Source organism: Myxocyprinus asiaticus, chromosome 9 (genome assembly GCF_019703515.2).
Source record: "Myxocyprinus asiaticus isolate MX2 ecotype Aquarium Trade chromosome 9, UBuf_Myxa_2, whole genome shotgun sequence".
Taxonomy (NCBI): Eukaryota; Metazoa; Chordata; class Actinopteri; order Cypriniformes; family Catostomidae; genus Myxocyprinus; species Myxocyprinus asiaticus.
In genome coordinates, this window is record NC_059352.1 from 13,956,155 (window position 1) to 13,977,159 (window position 21,005).

The 21,005-nt window shown below is 41.6% G+C and overlaps 1 protein-coding gene across 2 annotated transcripts in view; it reads right to left on the reverse strand.

Moving 5' to 3' along the window:
• Nucleotides 1-330: 330 nt before the first annotated feature.
• Nucleotides 331-21,005, reverse strand: part of LOC127446552 (macrophage-stimulating protein receptor-like) — a 32,867-nt gene continuing 12,192 nt past the window's right edge. For both annotated transcript variants that reach the window (XM_051707548.1, XM_051707549.1), the window contains exons 4-21: nt 14,469-14,594; nt 14,096-14,266; nt 11,658-11,818; nt 11,387-11,522; nt 8,703-8,839; nt 8,406-8,576; nt 7,759-7,852; nt 7,458-7,667; nt 6,756-6,902; nt 5,777-5,930; nt 5,407-5,496; nt 4,871-5,077; nt 4,661-4,741; nt 4,321-4,502; nt 3,856-3,965; nt 3,446-3,611; nt 3,152-3,288; nt 331-1,843 (exon numbers count right to left, since the gene is read on the reverse strand). In XM_051707548.1, coding sequence (XP_051563508.1) covers nt 1,621-1,843; nt 3,152-3,288; nt 3,446-3,611; nt 3,856-3,965; nt 4,321-4,502; nt 4,661-4,741; nt 4,871-5,077; nt 5,407-5,496; nt 5,777-5,930; nt 6,756-6,902; nt 7,458-7,667; nt 7,759-7,852; nt 8,406-8,576; nt 8,703-8,839; nt 11,387-11,522; nt 11,658-11,818; nt 14,096-14,266; nt 14,469-14,594 — 2,703 coding nt within the window. In that variant the 3' untranslated portion in view covers nt 331-1,620. The remainder of the gene's footprint in view (nt 1,844-3,151; nt 3,289-3,445; nt 3,612-3,855; nt 3,966-4,320; nt 4,503-4,660; nt 4,742-4,870; nt 5,078-5,406; nt 5,497-5,776; nt 5,931-6,755; nt 6,903-7,457; nt 7,668-7,758; nt 7,853-8,405; nt 8,577-8,702; nt 8,840-11,386; nt 11,523-11,657; nt 11,819-14,095; nt 14,267-14,468; nt 14,595-21,005) is intronic.

The window sequence follows — 21,005 nt, forward strand, 5'->3', positions numbered from 1 at the left end:
GTAAATAAGAACGCCCCCCCCCCCCCCCCAGTTTGTTTCACATTGCTCAAGTCAACAGTGGCAGAAATGTAAAAAATGGAAGAAAAAAGTTGTTTTTAAGAATTAAATAATGGAGGAAAATTTCTATGCATGCATCATGTAATTCTATTCTGGATGAAGAACAAAGCTGAACTAAACTGAATTAAGCACAGTTTCATTGTGTTAGGAAAAGTATCCTGCAGGGAAGTGAATTCTCACTTTCTTCATACGATTTGATTTAAATGAGATCAATACAAGCAGTCAAATGAACTCAAATGACAGAAATGACTTAGCACTTCAAGACACTGGCATTTAAAGGTGTTGTATTCCATCTACATGTGATTTTGATGACTCAATGCAGTCCTTTAGAAGGCAAATCTTTATAAAAAACTACTGATCCTTTGAGGGTAAAGACAATTGCTGACAGTAGGTGTACACTGACCTCTGGTGACATGGTAAAACTGACAATACATTCCTTGAATTACATCGTAGAAATAATTTATGCCTCTGTCTCATGAAGTAATGTCCATTATAACACATAAACCTTTATATGGGAATTACTATTGTATAAAGTTAGATATAGGCTACAACTAATATGGACATAAGATTTTAGGTTAAAATGGACCAAAATGCACAAGATATTTGTAGAAGAGAAGGTGTGGATTTTAGGAGTTGTGACTGGACACCGTTTTAATTGCCTTTTAGCTTTTTTTTAATCTACAGTAAATAGTCATCTAGGAAAACAAATGAATTTTGTATAAGCACAAATATCCATGCAATCTCTCAATTATTATAAGGTCATCAACACAGCATGTTTAATTAAACAAGAATTAGAAAAAAAAAGTTGTTTAAGGTTATGTAATGTTATTAGGTAAAAGGTAATTGTTTTAAAAACAGTCTGGCATGGACTGCTTGGAATTTCATGTCAACTATCCACATCTTGCTGTGTGAGCAATTTATCTAAATTTATTTAGACAAAATTTCACAAAAAAATTCAAAAGTTGAAAAAAACATATAAAACCATATTTCAAGTAATCTTATTTATCACTGTCATCTTTACAGAAAGCAAAAAAAAAAATAAAAAATAATAAAATAAAATAAAAAAGTTTTGTGTGTGAAATAGTGTCTTGTATCATAAAAAGTAAAAGTGAAACTGAAAGTCATCTCAGACAAAAAAAAACAAAAAAAACAATTTACAACATATGTTTAGTTGTTATCCAGTGTGACACAATTCTGTTTTTTTTTTTTTTTTTTTTAGTATTAAAGTATTAAATAAGACATTGGCATCCAACACAACACAAGCCTTGCATTCACTGAAAAAGTGCACTTGCCCAAAAATTAAAATCCCAAAGAGTGTGACCAATTTGGCTGTGTGACTCCTTGCATGCAAGGTTCACAAAAGCATGACCATTTCAAACGCACAAATAACTGACATTGTCTTCTGTTTAATACACAGTGGGTTCCTCTGGATACAGTAGATCATCTTTAGTGCATGGCCTTTGGTTCTCACAGTTCACAAGACCATATATAAGACTTTGAATTCATGCGATGAAGGCAGCTACACTCAGTTCACTCTACAGTGGAAGACTAAAGATCCCAGCGTCAGGTGGTGGAGGAGTGGTCTGACAGCTCTGAGGCTGCAGGTGGGGCCGGAGAGAGAGAGGGGTAGGGACGGGGCTGATCCAGATTTACATATGTGATCTGGAGGTTGATATAGTGCTCTCCTTCCAGGCTGGAGAGGATCTGTTGAATGGCTTGCACGAGTGTGGAGAACCCTGGTCTCCTCTCAGGCTCTGGATGCCAACACTGCACCAGGATGGACCACCTACAATGCAAAATGTTGTTAATGAAACTTAAAATGAAAACTAAAAGAAAATAATTTTGTTGACTACAATAAAAACTAACTAATTAATTTTAGTTTTATATGCACAGTATTTTATACATTTTGAAACTTTTACAACCTGCCTTAATTAAACATGAAAATGGCCATAACCCTGGACGGCCCAGAGAAATTTATTGCTAGTAGGCATTAGGGATGTCATAGAATTTCGATTATTGATCAGCACGTTATTTCATCTATATATTTTCCAGGCATCGATTTATTAAAATTAGCAGACATTTAAATTAGAAGCCTAATTTGCATGCTTTCCAATTCACTCTTTAGAGTCTGGCGAAATAGCGTTGGGAGACCACAAGAGGGTGATATAACATTTACTGAAGCCGGTCGCATTCAGGAAAGTTATCAAACACACATACACAGGCCGAGCTGATGCAGCACAGCAGATGGCAGTCTAAAGTTACTAAGGTTTTTGTACTTCTTCAAGAATGAACAAAGTGACGTTGATGAGTTTGCAGGTTAGTGTATGAAACTGGTGTTACTGCGCAAACTGAACGATTAGAAATGGCAATGTTTAATATGCAATTTCTCTGTATGTAGCCTTGATAAGTCTTTCAAGTTGTCAAACCAAAAAAGAACATAGTTGTAACTGAAAATACATTGTGTAGGCTATATGAAATATATACACACAATATATCAGTGATGCCTAAAGTAAATAATCTTTGTCCTTTGATAATGATTTGGGTCGAATTTAATGGAAAACTATGCGGGTTGCCACTCACACTTTACCAAATTTGTGTTGAGGAAAATGTTTGTCAGGGGGAGACTGTGCAACGAGCAGCCCAATTTATAGCTGAAAAAAATCCTGACATATCAATCATCTGGAAGATCTTCTGATTATTGATCCCAAACCAGGTAGGCATATTTGAATATCTGTTAACTTTGGCATACCTTAAAATAATAAAATTATATAAAAAAATAAAAAATAAAAGTAAACTGGAACTAGACAGCACACAAAATAACTAAACTAAACTTAACAATCAGAGAAAATGACAGGAGAAACTGTAAATAAACCAGAAATAAAACCTACATTAAAAAAATGAAAGTGAAGTGAAGCATAAATATAGTATAAACCATAATGCTTTACTATTCTTTATTTCCACTTAGTATCTTAATGTAAATTTGGGTAGTTCTGAGTTTATTTCTTTGTTATTCTGCTAATCAGAAATAGTAAAATTCAGTGTCTAAATAATGATAATGTAGCCAGGTCAGGTATATACATAAAAATAATCATACAAGGAATCTAAACAGTATTGTGGCTGGGGCAGTCGACGGCCTTGTATCAGATAGCAAGTAATGTCATAAGGGTCCACATCAGGATACGGATTGGCCCCTCTAGTCATCATCTCCCACATCAGTACTCCAAAAGACCACTAGAGGGAACAATACACACTGTGTATAACAATCTGCATTTTGTTTATTTGTGAATATTTTATATCATTATACCTAGTTTCTGTAATATGCAGGAGGTGCGGCAAATAATCAGATCATCATTAATAGTCTTCATAAATATGAACTTTGTTTACTTACCACATCTGATTTGGTAGTGAATTTTTGAGTCTGCAGGCTTTCTAATGCCATCCATTTGACTGGCAGCTTTGCTCTCTTATTATCTTGGATGCTATAGTATTCCTTATCATAAACATCACGTGCCATGCCAAAATCAGCCACCTTCACTGTGAATGACTCATCCAGCCTAGGAAGACATTTTATTGCATTTGTTAGAACCTTGTGTATATTCATTGTACTTTTCTAAGATACAAAAAGGCTATTGACATATGGTATATATCAATAGACTTTATCAAATATATATGGTAAATTATAAGAAGTCTATTGATGATTTATGGTTTCATTAATACTTGTTCAAATTAATTATGATAATTAAGGTTATGTCATATCTATCCATAGTTAAATTAACAACAGATGGATCTGCTACTTACATGCAGTTACGTGCGGCAAGGTCTCTGTGTACAAACTTCTTGTTTGCGAGATATTCCATTCCTTTGGCAACTTGAAGACCAAAGCCAATCAGGTCTTTAACTGTGGGATTCTGAACATGAAGGACAGCTATTACATTATACTTAATGACTGAAAAGCACACAACACTGATTTACTGAGATGTATATATGAATAGAAATCAATATAGGTTATCAGAGTATTGGCAGAAGTGTATTTATGGAACTTTAAAAAAATAAATAAACTTATTTTAATAAGTAATATTGAAAATCGAAATTTTATTAGAGCCTAAATATTCACAGAATATATTTTTCTAAGCAACATTTCAGACTGTTTGAAAGGTGTTGGACAGACGTTTTTACTTTTGACTAGTGGTCAATAACTTTGTCAACTTGAATTTATTCCAGTATAATTTAATGTTTTGGAGGTGGCATGAAATGCCTGGTTACCCTCTGCTCAGAGCGGATGAAATGTCTGAGGTCTCCATGCTTCATGTAAGGCAGGACCACCAAGGGAAGTCCATCATTTGGAAGAAGAATGCCCAGAAGAGATAAAACATGAGGGTGGTGGAAGGCCTTCATAAGGATCCCTTCTCTCAAAAACTGCTCCACCTCCTCCAGATCAGTGATCCCTTTCAAGAAAAAAAACAAACATAAAAGCATCTTTTGTTATCTATAAAAGGTATACTTGAAAAAGTATATAAAAGAAACATTACAGTACACTGTAATTTCAACATGTTTTAATTAATTTGAGTGCCTTTGTTCACTAAAACAGTGTGAGTTTACTCACTGTTCAATGACTTGACAGCACAGTGGATCTCTTTGTCTTCACTATCAATATGGTAGCCATGATACACTGTGCCAAAATGACCTGAGAAAGATTTGAGATTAGAATGTGAAATAGAACTAGACAATGACTGGATGTATTACTAAAAAGAGAGAAATATAGAAAAGAATGTAACAAAACTAGATAAATGGGTGATCGTCCTAAGAAATTAACCTTTGCCAATGATCTGATCCTGCTGAATTTTGAGCTTCTTAGGTGGGATCAAAACATCCTTCACCTCCTCCAACAAGTTTGGCCGGAGGGCGGACATTGAGAATGTCTGAGTGGGCATCAGAGGAACTGCTGCAGAGTCCACAGACCCAGTATACGGCAAACTGGAGAATGTTGTGCTTGATCCTTGGAACGGAGAAAATGATATACCTACAGGATGCATCATTTATGTTTAATGGAGTTTGAATGCCGTGAATCTTCAAAGAAAAAATGCTCTACATACTCATACTACACCTTGGAAAGGTGAAGTATGTAATTTTTGTGCCACTAGCATCACCAAATTGAATTGCAAAAACAATGAATTTTTTCCAGACTTATTTCTTGAACATTCCCCACATCTACCACTGGTCAGGCAAAGACACAGTCCTGCCCCAAACAGACAACATTGATTAAGCCAATGTTGCTGTACTGGTCAGGATGTTCAAGCAAACAGAGCATCTGTATCATTGTTTTCACAAAAACAGATTTCAGGTTCTTACCTCTTCTGTAGTCACCTTCAGGTGATCGGTCATAATTCTCCACTGCAGTGCGAGTTGAATGCATGGATAGCCGAACTTCAGCAAGGGTAGCTGTCAACCAAATAAAGCCCTTTAACAATGCAATGCAACCAACACTGTGCAAAATTTGAGATAGCTTTCAAACAAATCTTGAATATAATAATTATATAGCATTTAAGTGAAAGAAATCCCTTCTGAAAAGACCAGCAATTAAAAACAAAAACACCAGCAATATAAGCAATTAAGTTGTCTACACATCCACACTTTAAAGAGATATATAATACTGTTAAAATTAATTTGCATTATATTACTTTGCATTCTATATAGTTTTCGGGGGAAAATATAGGTTTACCTTTCTTCCTCTTACGCTCTTGTGCCATGGCTAAGTAGGCCAGAGCTGCCCCCAAGCCAACTGCAGCTACGATTCCCAGCACAATTCCCACATTGGTATTATTGTTTGCAATTACCACCAAGCCAATGTCATAAACTTCCCCATTCACTGACACCTGAAAAAAATACAGTCAGAGTGATGCAGTGTAATTTTAAAAGAATGTTCCGAGTTCAATACAAGTTAAGCTAATTGACAGCATTTGTAGCATAATATTGATTACCACAAATTATTTCGACTTGTCCCTCCTTTTCTTTAAAAAAGCAAAATCAAGGTTACAGTGAGGCACTTACAATGGAAGTGAATGGGGTCAATTTTAGGAGGATTTAAAAAGGCAGAAATGTGAAGCATATAATTTTATAAAAGCCCTTTAAAAAAAAAAATAATGATAATAATTTGAGCAGTCAAGTTTTTAAATCATCATTTTACCATCGTTTTATGGTTTACAGCCTTGCGTCATCATGGCAACGAAGTTGTAAAATTGGATATAACTTTACACAGAAAAGGTTGCCAAGCAATTTTATCATACTAAAATCATGTTAAAATGCATAGTTTATGTCTTGTGGCTTTACTTTTGAACTTTAAGTATTTTAACATTTACAAATTGGCCCCATTCACTTCCATTGTCAGTGCATCACTGTAACCCAGATTTCTGCTTTTTTTTTGTTTATGGTAAAAACATTTCAACATTATGCCACAAATGCTGTCAATTGAGTTTAACTTGTATTGAACCCAGAATATACTTTTAACATTTTAAATGTTTAAATATTTTAGCTTTAGTTTTAAAATAATGAGTATTTTAACATTAATTCTGGTGCAACGCCTTTCCCCATAGACTTTATAAATGCATACTGTAATCTTCAGCATATCACAAATGCTGTCAATAAAGCATTACTTCTATTGAGCATGGAACATTGCAGTAAATGGATTGACATTCTCTCACCTTGACTGGCGCCCCCTTGCTGGGTATGGTCAGATTTTTGGGGATCCTGCAGGTGATCTCATTGTCTAGAACTGTAGTCTTGCAATCCGCACCATTAATTGTCATGATGATATCCATGCAACCAAACACCAGGCCCAGTTTTTTGTGCTGAAATAAAAAAAAAGACAATGTGATTAGATTATAAAATATTACATTTGGAAGTCTAATGATTTGATCTATAGTAATTACAGATGATGACTTTGGACCTAGATAAATGTAGTCTGAGGACATAGAACCAACCCTCAAGAAACTTCTTGCTTTTATAAAATGGAAAACACTGTAATAAAAACGTTAAGGACAAAAATTGTAATTAAATCATAATTTTACCATCAGGGGGCAGTACCACAGAAGGCATCCTTCCGCCAATGTGCTTATTGTGTAACTATATGTTGTTCTGCAAAATTCTCACAAGATTCACATTTTCTGCTACTGAGGTTGAGGTACATGTAAGTTTAGGGGTAGGGTTTAGATTAGGGTTTAGAGTAAGGGTTGGGGTAGGGTTAGGTTTAGGATTATGGGTAAGTTTAACAGTGTAACTATAGATGTACAATTAAATGCAGGTACATAATAAGTACATTTGTATTTGTATCAAATTCTTAAGTACATACATAGTAGTTAAAGACACCTAATATAAAGTGGGTTTGACTATGAAGCGAGACGTACATGTACTGAAATTTTGTCCTGTCCTTGGCTGAGTTCAAGCACATGGCCTTCCGTTTCAAATGGGATGGGCTCTGCATTAGCATGACAGGTGAAAATTTCAGGCAGGAGTTCTTTTGTGCCATCCAGATGCACTGAGAGAATTCCATGTGACTCATCACATACTGGACTTGTACACTCCATCTGTGAGGGATTCCCCTGACCAGCACACACCTAATATTACAATATTTAATTAGTGACAATATATTTCTAAACATGGCTGTTTAAAACACAAACCTTTAATGTAAAGGAGAAAGAGTCTTACGGTTTGCACAGGTCTTGTGCTGTTGCCTATGTAGTTAATGATGGCCTGGGAAACAGAGTCCAGATTCTGACCTATGATAGTAATTTTTGATCCTCTTCATTGTAGCAGGACCCCAAAAATGCATAATGAACAATTTAATTAGTATTCACATCACTATTGCAGTATATTTAAAGTTGTGTTATTTTGAATTCAAATGTTAAATATCACATTTAAATTCAATTTACTATTGAATCATGAAATTGGAGTGGGACACGTCATACAGCTTGTGGTTTTTTTTTGTGGTTTTTTTTTTGCCAAATGGACTACATGGATGGACTAAAAGCCACAAAACACTGAATTTGATTTCATGGGGCCTTAATTGTAGTCTGTCATTTGATGTGTCAAAATGATCATCAAAAATGTTCAATTGGCTAATAAAAACTTATACTAAAGTATACTTAAACCTATAGTCTTTTTATTTAACACTCCACCATTTGTGCCTCATGGCAGTTGGACAATGGAATGTAAACCAATTTGAACCTGAAACAATGCAGTCTTATTTCTGCACAGTGTTATACACAACACTTGTACAGGATCATAATATGCTATAGCACAGTGAAAAAACTATAGCAATTGTGGCAAGAGCAAAATGCAATGTTTTGACTCACCTTCTAAAAGCACAATTGGGTTTCACCCCCATCACCTGAGGATTCACCCTGTAGCTAAACATTTTTGTGGCAGAAATAGTTGATTCATCAATTACAACTTTCACATCTACTTTTGTAATCTCCTCCACACCTTCAGACCTGCAAACTACAGAAGTCCCGTTGCTGGAGACGCTGTGGAAAAATTACAGGAATGAAAAAGTCAGATTGCAATAGTTAATGAAGAACAACTCTGGCATACCTATTATATTTCTAGACCATGACTTCTAACAGTTGAATTTTATAACCTGGCACAATAACCTTTCAACAGGGCATATTCTGTCTCCAAGGTTGACTGTTCTGCTACTGCCAGCATCCAGATGTTTTCCAGATAGGGTGATCAGGGTTCCCCCAATCTGAGGTCCATAGTCTGGACTGATATCTGTGATTTCTGGGGTCTGATTGGAGATATGAGACATGAAAGATCAATTAATATTATATAATTTAAAAACAGCAAAATCATGTTGTCAGGATTTGTGTAGGGATAAGGTGAGAGAGAGGATCCAAATGCAGCTATTTTAATGATAAACAAACAGAAGGAGGTAACTCCACACATGCTAGGTCTCCGCGGTAACGCGCTCAACAAGCCACATGATAAAATGCACGGATTGACGGTCTCAGATGCTTAGGCAACTGAGATTCATCCACTGCCACCCAGATTGAGGCGAGTCACTAAGCAATCACAAGGACTTAGAGCACATTGGGAATTGAGCATACCAAATTGGGGAGAAAAGGGGAGAAATTCAAAAAAAAAAAAAAAAAAAAAAAGTCCTTGGGGGGAAACCACAAGAATGACATGACAGAACATCAAACCCCCCCCCCCAAAGGGTGGCTCCTGAAGCCCAAAGAAATGGAAGACAATGAAGCAAAGCCCGGAGATAGGCATAAACCAGGGGACCAGGGAGGAGCTGATGGTCAGGGAAGTGGCTCCAGGAAGGAAGCAGGGTCTGGCTGTTTGGGTGGTGGCTCCAGGAAGGGAGCGGGGTCCGGCGGCCTAGGCGGAGTTGGTGGAATTTCTGGATACCAAGATGGAACTGGTGGAGAATCAGGAGACCAGACCAGAGCCACAGGAGGTGGAGGCTCAGGGGGTGGATCCGCTGAAGGTAGAGACTCCGAGGGCAGAGATGCCAGGGATGGAGGCTCGGGAGACGGAGCTGCAGGAGGCAAGGGCTCAGGGGGCAGAGCAGCAGGAGGTGGAGGCTCAAGAGGCTGAGCCACAGGAAGTTCAGGGGGCAGTACCTTAGAAGGACAAGAGGCAAAGCAGCTGGGATCTCATGGGGCGGTGCCACAGGAGGCGGAGCCACAATAGGCTCAGGAGATGGAGTGGGCAGAGCCGCAGAAGTCTCAGGAGGCAGAGCAGGTGGAGCTGTAGGACTGTCATGAGGTGGAGCAGGCGGAACCACAGTAGGCGGAGTGGGCGGAGCCGCTGGGGTCTCAAGAGGAGGAGTGGGCGGAGCCGCTAGAGGAGTGGGCGAAGCCGCAGAAGGCTCAGGGAATTGAGTCTCAGGAGGCAGATCCCCAGGGGCAGAGCAGTATGTGGCTCAGGAGACGAAGCCACGGGAGGCTCAGGGGATGAAGCGGATGGAGCTGCAGGAGGCGGAATGGGCGGAGCCGCAGGACTCTCATGAGGCAGAGTGGACGGAGCTATGGAGAGCTCGGAGGGAGGAGCCACGGAGGGTGGCGCCTCAGAAAACTCATAGGGTGGAGTGGGCGGAACCGCAGGAGGAAGAGCCTCAGAAGAAGGAGTGGGCAGATCCACGGGAGGCGGAGCGGGCGGAGCCGCTGGAGGAGGAGCGGGAAGCAGAAGGGCCTCAGTCCGGGGGGGGTCTCCAGAACCAACGAAGCTAGGAGCAGAGGGGCCTCCGTTGAGGGGGTCTCCGGAACCACCGGAGCTAGAAGCAGAGGGGCCTCCGTCGAGAGGGTCTCCAGGACCACCGGAGCTAGGAGCAGAGGGGCCTCCATCAAGTGGGTCTGCCAGACCACTGTAGCTAGAAGCAGAGGGGCCTCCATCGAGGGGGTCTCCCAGACCACCAGAGCTGAGTGCAGAAGGTCAGCCCTGACAGACAATCACATTCTAAAGGGACCAGCTTCCTCACAGGGCCATTAAGTCCAAACCAGAACATAGCTCTGAGGGATCTCTCATTCCAGTTCAATTGGGCGGCCAGATTCCTGCATTCTGCCGCAGGAGTGGACCTTTGGAAAAGTCTCTCAATCAGTGCTGCTGGATCCATTTTGTGTGGTCGGTTCTTCTGTCAGGGTTTGTGTAGGGATGAGGTGAGAGAGAGGATCCAAATGCAGCTCTTTTTATGATTAACACACAGAAGAAGGAGGTAACTCAACAAAGAAGGTAAACATAAACCCAACAGCAGTATGCTGGCTTACAACACTCTACATACAAACAAGAACCAACCAAGGTACAAAGAACATCAGGGTATACCTGTATACTTTATATACACAGACTAACAAGGTAAATAAGACACACCCGGGAAGCAATCATGGAAGGAACCAGGAACAGAGACAAAACAAAGGAAAACAAAGATCTTCAAAATAAGAGTCCTTTGGCGGGAAAACACAAGAATGGCGTGACACGTAAAGTAATTTCCCTTTTTACTCCTCTTTTGTTTTATTCTAGCTGAAAAAGTATTATCAAAACTTAATACATGTCTCTCTAAAATACTTGAACTTGATTCTGACTGGACAATCACAGCATTCTGTGGCCAAAGAGGTGTTTTTTTATAATGACCGCTAAGCTGTATAATTGACAATTAATGTCCAAAGCAACCATTTCCATAGCAGTGCTCGTTTCATGTCTTTTGAAATGATCCTTTACTTAACCTTAACCAACACATTTAAGTAATCATACTACATCATCACAATGAGGAGCATAATTCCAAGATAACTGATCTTCAGTGGTAATGAAAGGTAAGGAATGTTCATGTCATTACCACAAAGCTTAAGCCATGCACGCAGGCCTCTCCAGAGATGGAGTATCCACTGTCCACTCTCCTTTCATCCACTTGTATTGTTACATCTACACTCTGATTCAGTTCTGTCCCATTACTTTCAATGCGACACACCAGCCTGAGAAAAGAATGAAAAATGATATTTATGTGTGCATACAGTATGTGTGCATGCTGGGATAGAACTCTATGTTTCATGTGATTTGAATGGTCCAATTATAAAAGTGTTTAAAACGTGTTTGAGTAAGTTACTCACCGAGAGCTATGGCTCTTCTCTGGTATAAAAGTGCAGGTGTTGTTTCCCACTCTAACCAGGTGAGATGTCTGGGTGATAGCAGGTCTAGAGGCTGATTGGAAGTCCCAGCCACACAGTGTGAGTTCACTCTTGCCATTTGAGGGGACTGTACTGGGGAAAAACTAAAAGAAAAGCACAATTCTAACAATGAGAACTATGTAATATCTCAGTTATTTATCTTAGACAGCAATGAGATTACATGGTTATGAAATGGAAACTTTAGGTTAAGAGTCCTGCTTTTAAAAACCCCTTAATCTCACATACTGTATCTCCTCTACAGAGTTTCAGAAGAGATCTAAAATATGTCCCAAACTGTGCTCAAAATTTGCCCATGATACTAAAAGCATGCAATCAGAAGTCTTGTGGCTATAATTTTGAAACTGAGTATTTTAACATTTATGGATCGGCCCCATTCACTTCCATTGTAAGTGACTCACTGGAACCCAGATTAATGCTTTTTTTAAAGAAAAGAAGGGGCAAGTCAAAATAAAATTTAGTGATAATCAATATTATAATAATATTATATCGATTGAGCTTAAATTGTAATGAACCCGGAATATTCATTTAAGGTCATCGCCTTAACCCCACAGAACTTTTAGTTGAACTGTTATTTATTTTTTTTGTTTATTTTTTTCACCCAATTTGGAATGCCCAATTCCCTTTTAAGTCCTTGTGGTCACGTAGTGATTCGCCTCAATCCGGGTGGCGGAGGACGAATGCCAGCTGCCTCCGCGTCTGAGACCGCCAACCCGCGCATCTTATCATGTGGCTTGTTGAGCGTGTTGCCACGGAGACATAGCGCATGTGGAGGCTTCACGCCATCCACTGCGGCATCCATGCTCAACTCACCAAGCACCGCACCGAGAACGAACTACATTATAGTGACCACGAGGAGGTTACCCAATGTGACTCTACCCTCCCTAGCAACCCGGCCAATTTGGTTGCTTAGGAGACCTGGCTGGAGTCACTCAGCACACCCTGGGATTCGAACTAGCGAACTCCAGGGGTGGTAGCCAGCGTCTTTTACCACTGAGCTACCCAGGCCCCAGGTGAACTGTTTTTTTTTAAAGAAATTGAGGCCTGTCGCCATTGGAAAACCCTATCGTGTTTTGAATTTTGTAAGGGTGTTTTTAATGACCCTATATATATATATATATATATATATATATATATATATGTATGTATGTATGTATGTATGTATGTATGTATGTATGTATGTATGAATGTAGATATGTAGTAGGTGGTTGACATGCCATGCTTTTTGTCTGTTCAGGCTGTTATTCAAAAATAGCTGACACATTTTGCAACATACTGCTGTGAGATTCATGTTTAAAGCCTTTATTTACTTCCTTAAAGGTATAGTTCTGCCAAAAATGAAAATTCCTCTCATGTTGACCCTCATTTCATTCCAAACTGATTTATTTCTCCTGTGAAACACAAAAAGAGATATTAGGCAGAATGTTCAGTCTCAAGTCACCATTCACTTTCATTGTATGGAAAAAAGATGCTAAAAAATTGAATGAAGACTGAAGCTGTCAGTCCTTATTATTTTGCCTAGCATCTCCTTTTCTGTTCCACAGAAGATGTTGGAATGTTGGAACAACATGAGAGTTGCACAATTTTCATTTTTTTGGGGTGAACTGTCCCTTGAAGGCACAATTAAATTAAGTACATGTATATTCACAAAATGTTCAGTTTTCTACTTGTAATACTGTAATACAATCTAGTTGATGTTCACTTGCTGTAACTGGCAAACACTCACCTAAATTGTGTAAATGTACAGTGTTTTGCAGTAGTTCTCTGCTTTCCATATATGCTTGAGAGGAATGCATTGCTTGGCACCCATGCATTGGGTAATGAGTGGGTCAAGTCAATGTATTGGGTGGAGGGTATGAGATATGAAAGGGCACTCTCCAAAAATAATGTTTTCTCTGTCAACAGCACCAAAATCTCTTTTTCATTGTTTTGCCTATACCTCATACAAATTTTGTTATGAACATACTGGACTTTTTCCCTTGAGCTTAAAATTCCAAGTATGAGACACTAAATAGAGCTGACAATTCCCCGAAAGTTTCGTTTTTTTACACATCACATGACTAAAATATGTCTTTTTTTTTTTTTTTTGACAATACAACAATACATTTCAAATACTTTTTTACCAGAACTTCACCGCCAAAGATAACATTCCATTCTGTGTGAGACTGGGGTAAAAGTCCAACAGATACTCTGGTTGTTAACACAGCCCTGCCCTGATATAACTAAGCTGACTTTGCAGCCCTGACAGACCTCATATTACAAGTACATACTCACCTTATATAATGACAAAATGCAAACTTAAAGAGGGACAGTTTATTGTCACTTTTATTGCCTATTAATCATTATCATCCAAAGGCTTTTACCTGGGTGATAACAGGAGGGCAGGAGTTGTTACTCCACTGTTTCTCACACTGAAGCTCTTGGGAACAGACTCCACCACACCAGCCACATCCCATAAATTTGGGGGCCGCTAGGCACACAGAACAGTTGAGGAAATGGGCACAGCCTGGACCTCTGGGAGACACCTTCACTAGCTGTATATATGAGGATAAAGAGAGATAAAGACACTTTAGTAAATATGGAAAAATGCATCCAAAGTCACTTATTGTTTATGGAACATCAATATATTTTTAAACATTCAAAATTAAGTTCACTGTTGGCAGTGGATAACTCTCTGAACTGTATGAAATAAATGTGCAAACACTGGTGTTATGTAAATTGTGGCGGTGTACATGCCTTGTTTCCAATGACAAAGAGCAGAGACTCAGAAGAATTAATGGCAGCTGTGCGTGACACTTTCTGCTTGTCTTCCACAAGAGAGTAGTTGGCAAACACTACAGGGATTGATCTGCTTAAAATGACCTGAATAAGGATGAAAAATAATTTTTGGTAAACCACAATTCTTAAGCAAGCCACAATTCTTGCCAACAGGACACTCTGGCACAACTACCGAAACACCAATATAAAATAAATACTAAAATGTGTCCTTATGAGGGCAAAATAAAATATATGAAGTTGTTACAATGTTATTACAGGATCTTCTTCATCCCAAGTCATATGCAAATCTTTTTCTGTTCTCTTGCATCACAAGAGTTTTTTTTTGGGGGGGGGGTTGGTCGGAAGTGCGCCCTCTCGTGATGACTATGCACCCCTCTACCCATATATTGAGCACTAGCGCTATGCGATTATATTATAATCGGATTCTTATCATATGTGGACAAAATGAGTGAAAAAATAACCAAATTATCAGGTGCACAAGGCAGGAAGCAGCACAAAGCAACGACTGTTCATGTCAGCCATTGATGTTTATTTACTAATTTGAAATAGCTTATTTAGAACCTCTTAACTGGCACGGACACTGTGGGCCATTTTTGCTGGTTTTATTTCAGTTTAGTGCAAGGTAAGTGCAGTGTACTTTCTTTAAAATAAACTTAAGCTTCTATAATGTTGTTTGCTTTCACTTCACCAAAAAACTCCTAAGTGTCTTCTTTTAAAAGAGACCATGATTAGGACTGTAGTCTAAAGCATTCATGCTAAGCACCCTCAAACAATCCTTAAAGCACCCTCAATTGCAGACCAGGGCAAACTACTGCCCACGGGTCGATTTATCATGAACGTTTTTTATTGGATCTTTCATTTATCTGGCTTTGGACCTATCGCACATCCACAAGCTTTTAATATGCTCAGGGTTGCCAGATAATAGATGCAAAACCCCAATCAGAGTTTATACATGCACAAATAGGAAATATTTTGCCTTTTGTCATACTTAATTTATGCAATCTGGCAACCATGTATGTGAGTGCGCGCTTTCTCCTCTTAAATTAAAATAAATAAATAAATACTTAGCGCCCAATAGTGCAATATTATGCTAAAAGAAAAGTGTGATGCAGCCACTCATGTGCTGTTTAGTGCCAAGTCTGCGAGCAAACCTTTTCAGTGATGAACTTTAATAAAATCCCAATAGATCTTCGCATCATTCGTACACGAAGGGGACACGCGAGCAAAACCAAGTGAGAGAAGAATATGTTTATTCTTTGGGTTATTTGTAAAATGCTGAAGTCCCTCACACCTGTATGCGAATGTTATTTTGGCAGAAATCATTTATCAGTGTCATGCAGCCTGTTTTATTCAGTTGTGTGCTGAATGGGGTGCCAAACAAACCATTGACCAGACCCACATCATGACCCATGAGCGTGTAAACAGGTTGATAATGTTTTCAGAATAAAACAACTTTGTCGCAAACATTAAAATAAGCTTTTAGAATCTATAATTTCAGAATATTTTATTTTACTATTAAACCAGATGCCCGATGTAGAGTGTTAAATGGGGGGGGGGGGCTGGTTTGGCCGATACCGATTTTAACAAACAATTATAGGCCAATAGCGAAAGCGATAACAATGACACTTTCCTTATTTTGTCATCAGATCACAGTTACTTAAGACTTATGGTTTAAAAATGAACAAAGAGGAACAGAAGTCTTTTTACTATTCTACCAATAAATAATTTCCATTGAATATGGATTGGATCTGTTGAACACAGGCCAAAATTTTGAAAAGAGCCAAAATGAAAGATAAAGAGAAGATACAAAAAATAACTAAGTATGATAAAAAAGTTGATTTATATAAAAAAAAAAAAAAAAAATTATTTTGTACTTTTGCTGACTGAAGCGCTGAATACAGACTATATTTTAAAACACAGTTTTTTTAAGGTTTAGTGACCACGAAAGGTCATTTTGCGATTTCAATCTTAATTCAATCAATCATGCAGCATTAATGGATATCATACAGATGTCTCAGAAGTCAAAGTCTGCTGGCTTCCAAGTGTTTTAGATGGCTTTCCTCATCATATAGACTATAGGTAAGTGCCACTTTCACAACTGAGACGTCCATTAATGGCTGTATTTCCTAATTAACGTGAGAACGAGACTTTTAAAAATTTTTTTAATATAACATGTTCTTAGGAGCGCCAACCCTTCTACATATTGTTGCTATTATTGTTTCTGGATTGTGCATTTGAATTCACTGAGTTTTTACAAAATTTGTTACTAATTAATTATAAATAAAACATTTGTTTTTCATATCGTTTTTTCGCATTAATAACCGATATGCCGATGGTTTTAATTTGGTCAATAATTGGCCGATAAATATCGGCAGTCAATACATCGATGCATCCCTAGTTATATTTGAAACAAAACCTGTTTTTACCAAGAAGAACATCTCTTTTGTTATAGAACTGAACATAGACCCAGAAAGGAATTGGACAACTAAAATTATACTAACTATAATATTAAAATATTAAACCAAGTGGCATCTGCAAACATATGTTGCTAGACCTTTTCTTAGAAGTAACTTAACTTCCCTGTTTGTCACTCACTCGACGTTGTGTCGATGTAGTGACACTAGGGGTTCGATCTTGAGCGCCCCAATCACCTTTGCTTAAAATAGAAAAGACCAATGAGAATTGGCGAGTGGAATTTGCATGCCACTCTCCGCCCCTGGACATACGGGTATAAAAGGAGGTGGCATGCACCACTCATTCAGATTTTTTCTTCGGAGCCGAATGCATGCTTGTGTTCGTCCTTTCACCTTTTGCTTACGCTACTGGATTTTACGCCGCATATCAGCGGTCACCCTCGCACGGTCGAGTGTTGTGCTTCCCCTGGGTGCTTCGGCGGCTGAGTCCGCGGGTGCTAAAACAGTATATTCAAAAGAGTATATTTCCTTCTAAAAGAGCTCGCGCAAACGCTTGCCATCTTTTTAAAAATGTCTTTCCTTGTTTGTGCTACTGGATGTGGCCATTATCTCTCCCCTCCGGACAGTCATGAAATCTGTCTCGAGTGCTTGGGGCGCCAGCACGCCAAGGCAGCTTTCGTGGAAGGTTTATGTTCTCATTGTGAGAACATGCCCATCAGAACGTTGCGGTCGTGGCTCACTTCCTTCTTCATGAAGCAAGGAGCCACCACGGCTGCTCCCCAACCCGCTCCGTCCTGGGCTGACGCTCAACCGCGCCCCGCCCTGGTGCCTTTCTTCCCGGAAGTGCACGAGGAGCTAACAAAGTCATGGAAGCACCTTTTTCTGCCCATACACACTTCGCGGGCTTGTCCATCCTAACTACCCTCGACAGCGGAGCGGCTAAGGGATACATTGAGCACCCCCAGGTGAAGCGCGCCATAGGGTGCAGCCACCTGGCGTGACCAACCAAGGCTCCCTTCCAAGGCCTGTAAGTTCTCTTCCTCATTAATGAAGAAGGCTTACAAGGCTGCGGGTCAAGCCGCTTCCGCCCTGCATGCCATGGCCATCCTGCAGGTCCACCAGACCAAGGCGCTGAAAGATCTGCACGAGGGTAGAACTGACCCAGGGCTGATACAGGAACTGCGTACTGTGACCAACCTCGCCTTAAGGGCGACGAAAGTCAAGGCGCGTGCCCTAGGCCGGACGATGTCCACTCTTGTGGTCCAAGAGCGGTACCTGTGGCTCAACCTTGCGGAGATGCGTGACGGCGAGGACATCCGCTTTCTCGATGCGCCAATCTCCCAAGGGGGGCTTTTTGGTGACACCATCGAAGATTTCGCCCATCAGTTCTCGACGGTGAGGAATTCAGGCCTCCGAAGTCCCGCTCCCCGTCTGCTTCTCGCCAGAGCCGTTCCTTTGCGGTTCCCGTATGCCGGCCTCAGAGAAGAAGATCCTCCCGTGGGAAGTCGGCTCCACCTGCCCGTCAGCTGGCCCCCAAGAACCCCAGACGGGCTTCGAGGCGGCCCTGGCACGGGCAACCTGGGGATGAGGTGACTGACTCCGACCGGTCTGGTATTATATTGCCGGGTGCCCTCTGGGCCTCGGCACCCACATGGTCGGTAAAACAGCAGTTTCCTCATTCCCTGGGTCAGCGCACTCGCGATGGCCAGGCGCTGGAAGTCTTTCCGGTCAATCAGGTGAACGCGAGTACCTCCCGTTCCCTTGTTCTCCATTCAGAGACAGCCGGCAAACAGGTAAGTGTGCTGGTCTCTGGGGTCGCTCGCCTGCCCCAGTCACCGGCCACTGTTGCGGGCTTGCGGAGCAGCACGTCCCCCCTGGGCTGTCTTCCAGCCTGCCCGGACACGGTAAGTCCAGTCGTCCCCTAGGTGATGCTGGCACGGAATCTGGAGGCCTGGTTAGCCTGGAGGACCTTGTGCTTCAGCACCTCGACTGACTCGGGCTTCAGGTCAGCTGGGAGAAGAGCAAGCTCTCTCCTGTGCAGAGCATCTCCTTTCTCGGTATGCAGTTGGACTCGGTCACTCCCAAGGCACGTCTTACGACCAAACATGCTCACCTTCAGGCAGAAGGTAGCGGTGCCAATGAAACAATTTCAGAGGCTCCAGGGACATATGCCATCCTCAGTGGCGGTTCTCCACCTCGGGTTGATGCTTATGAGACCACTTCAGCACTGGCTACAGACTCGAGTCCCGAGGTGGGCATGGCGCCACGGCACCCAGCGTTTGACCATCACGCCACAGTGCTGTCAGACTTTCAGCCCTTGGTCGGACCTGGCGTTTCTACAGGCAGGTGTTCCCCCAGAGCAGGTCTCAAGGCGCGTCGTGGTCACAACAGATGCCTCGAACTCGGGCTGGGGCGCCGTGTGCAACGGGCAAGCAGTCTCGGGCTCTGGACGCCAAGGCGGCGTATGCTCGCATTGCATGTCGCAACTCGCCCGCTGCCTCAGCAGACGCTGAAGTGGCTGCGAGCCACTCACCTTCCATGCATCCTCAACCGTGCAGCAGACGCACTCTCACGGCAGGTAACGCTCCGTGGGGAGTGGGGACTCCACCCCCACATAGTCCAGCTGATTTGGGAGAGATTTGGAGAGGCGCAGGTAGACCTTTTTGCCTCTGAAAAGCTCTCTCACTGTCCCCTTTGGTACTCCCTGTCCGAGGATCCCCTTGGCATGGGTGCCTTGGCGCACAGCTGGCCTCGGGGACCACACAAGTATACGTATCCTCCAGTGAGCCTCATTGCACAGACTCTGTGCAAAGTCAGGCAGGATGAGCAGCAAGTCCTGTTCGTTGCGCCGTACCGGCCCAACCGAACTTGGTTCTCGGATCTGATGCTCCTGGTAGTAGCACCTCCCTGGCGCATTCCCCTGAGGCAGGACCCTCTCATTCAGGGGCCATCTTTGTCTCTGAAGATGGCCCTCCTGGTGGCGCTCACTTCCATCATGAGGGTGGGGGACCTGCAGGTGCTCTCTGTTACCAGCGAATTCCTGGAGTTCAGGCCGGCACACTCTCACGTGATCTTGAGACCCCGGCCCGGTTATGTGCCCAAAGTTCCCACCACTCCTTTTCAGGAGAAGCAATGACCCCATGTGGTGAACCTGCAAGCGCTCCCTTCAGAGGAGGAAGACCCGGCCTTGTCGTTGCTGTGTCCAGTTCCCGCCCTGCCAATCTATCTGGACCGCACGCAGAGCTTTAGACGCTCGGAGCAGCTCTTTGTCTGTTTTGGAGGACAGCAGAAGGGGAAAGCTGTGTCCAAGCAGAGGCTAGCCCATTGGATTGTGGATGCCATTTCTCTTGTATAGCAATTTCAGGACTTACCGTGCCTCTTGGGAGTCCGGGCGCACTCCACTAGAGGTTTTGCATCATCCTGGGCACTGGCAAGGGGGACCTCTCAGCAGACATATGCAGAGCTGCGGGTTGGGCTACACCCAATACCTTTGCAAGGTTTTATAACCTACGCATAGACCCGGTTTCGACCCGAGTGTTACGCGGTAACAGCAGGTAGACCGGGTGGCCGGTTAGGTGTACCGCTTGCATTGCGCGTTTCCCCTTTTTCAAAGGTGATAATGTGCGCCTTTTTGTCCACAACAGTTCCCCGTATCTGGTGAAGCCCAGACGCCTCTTTAATTCTTAAGCACTGTTTGGTGACTCGTGGTATGCCCCTGTGGAACGTCTTGGTTACTGATGTAACCTCTGTTCCCTGATGGAGGGAACGAGACGTTGTGTCCTTCCTGCCGCAGCGCTGAACCGGCACTGACATGGCCGGGACTCTCTATAGGTTCCTCAGCTTAAATCTGAATGAGTGGTGCACGCCATCTCCTTTTATACCCGTATGTCTGGGGGCGGAGAGTGGCATGGAAATTCCACTTGCCAATTCTCATTGGCCTTTTCTATTTTAAGCAAAGGTGATTGGGGCTCTCAAGATCGAACCCCTAGTGTCACTTCATCGACACAATGTCTCGTTCCCTCCATTAGGGAACAGAGGTTACATCAATAACCAAGATGTTTTCTGATCCATTTTGAAGTTA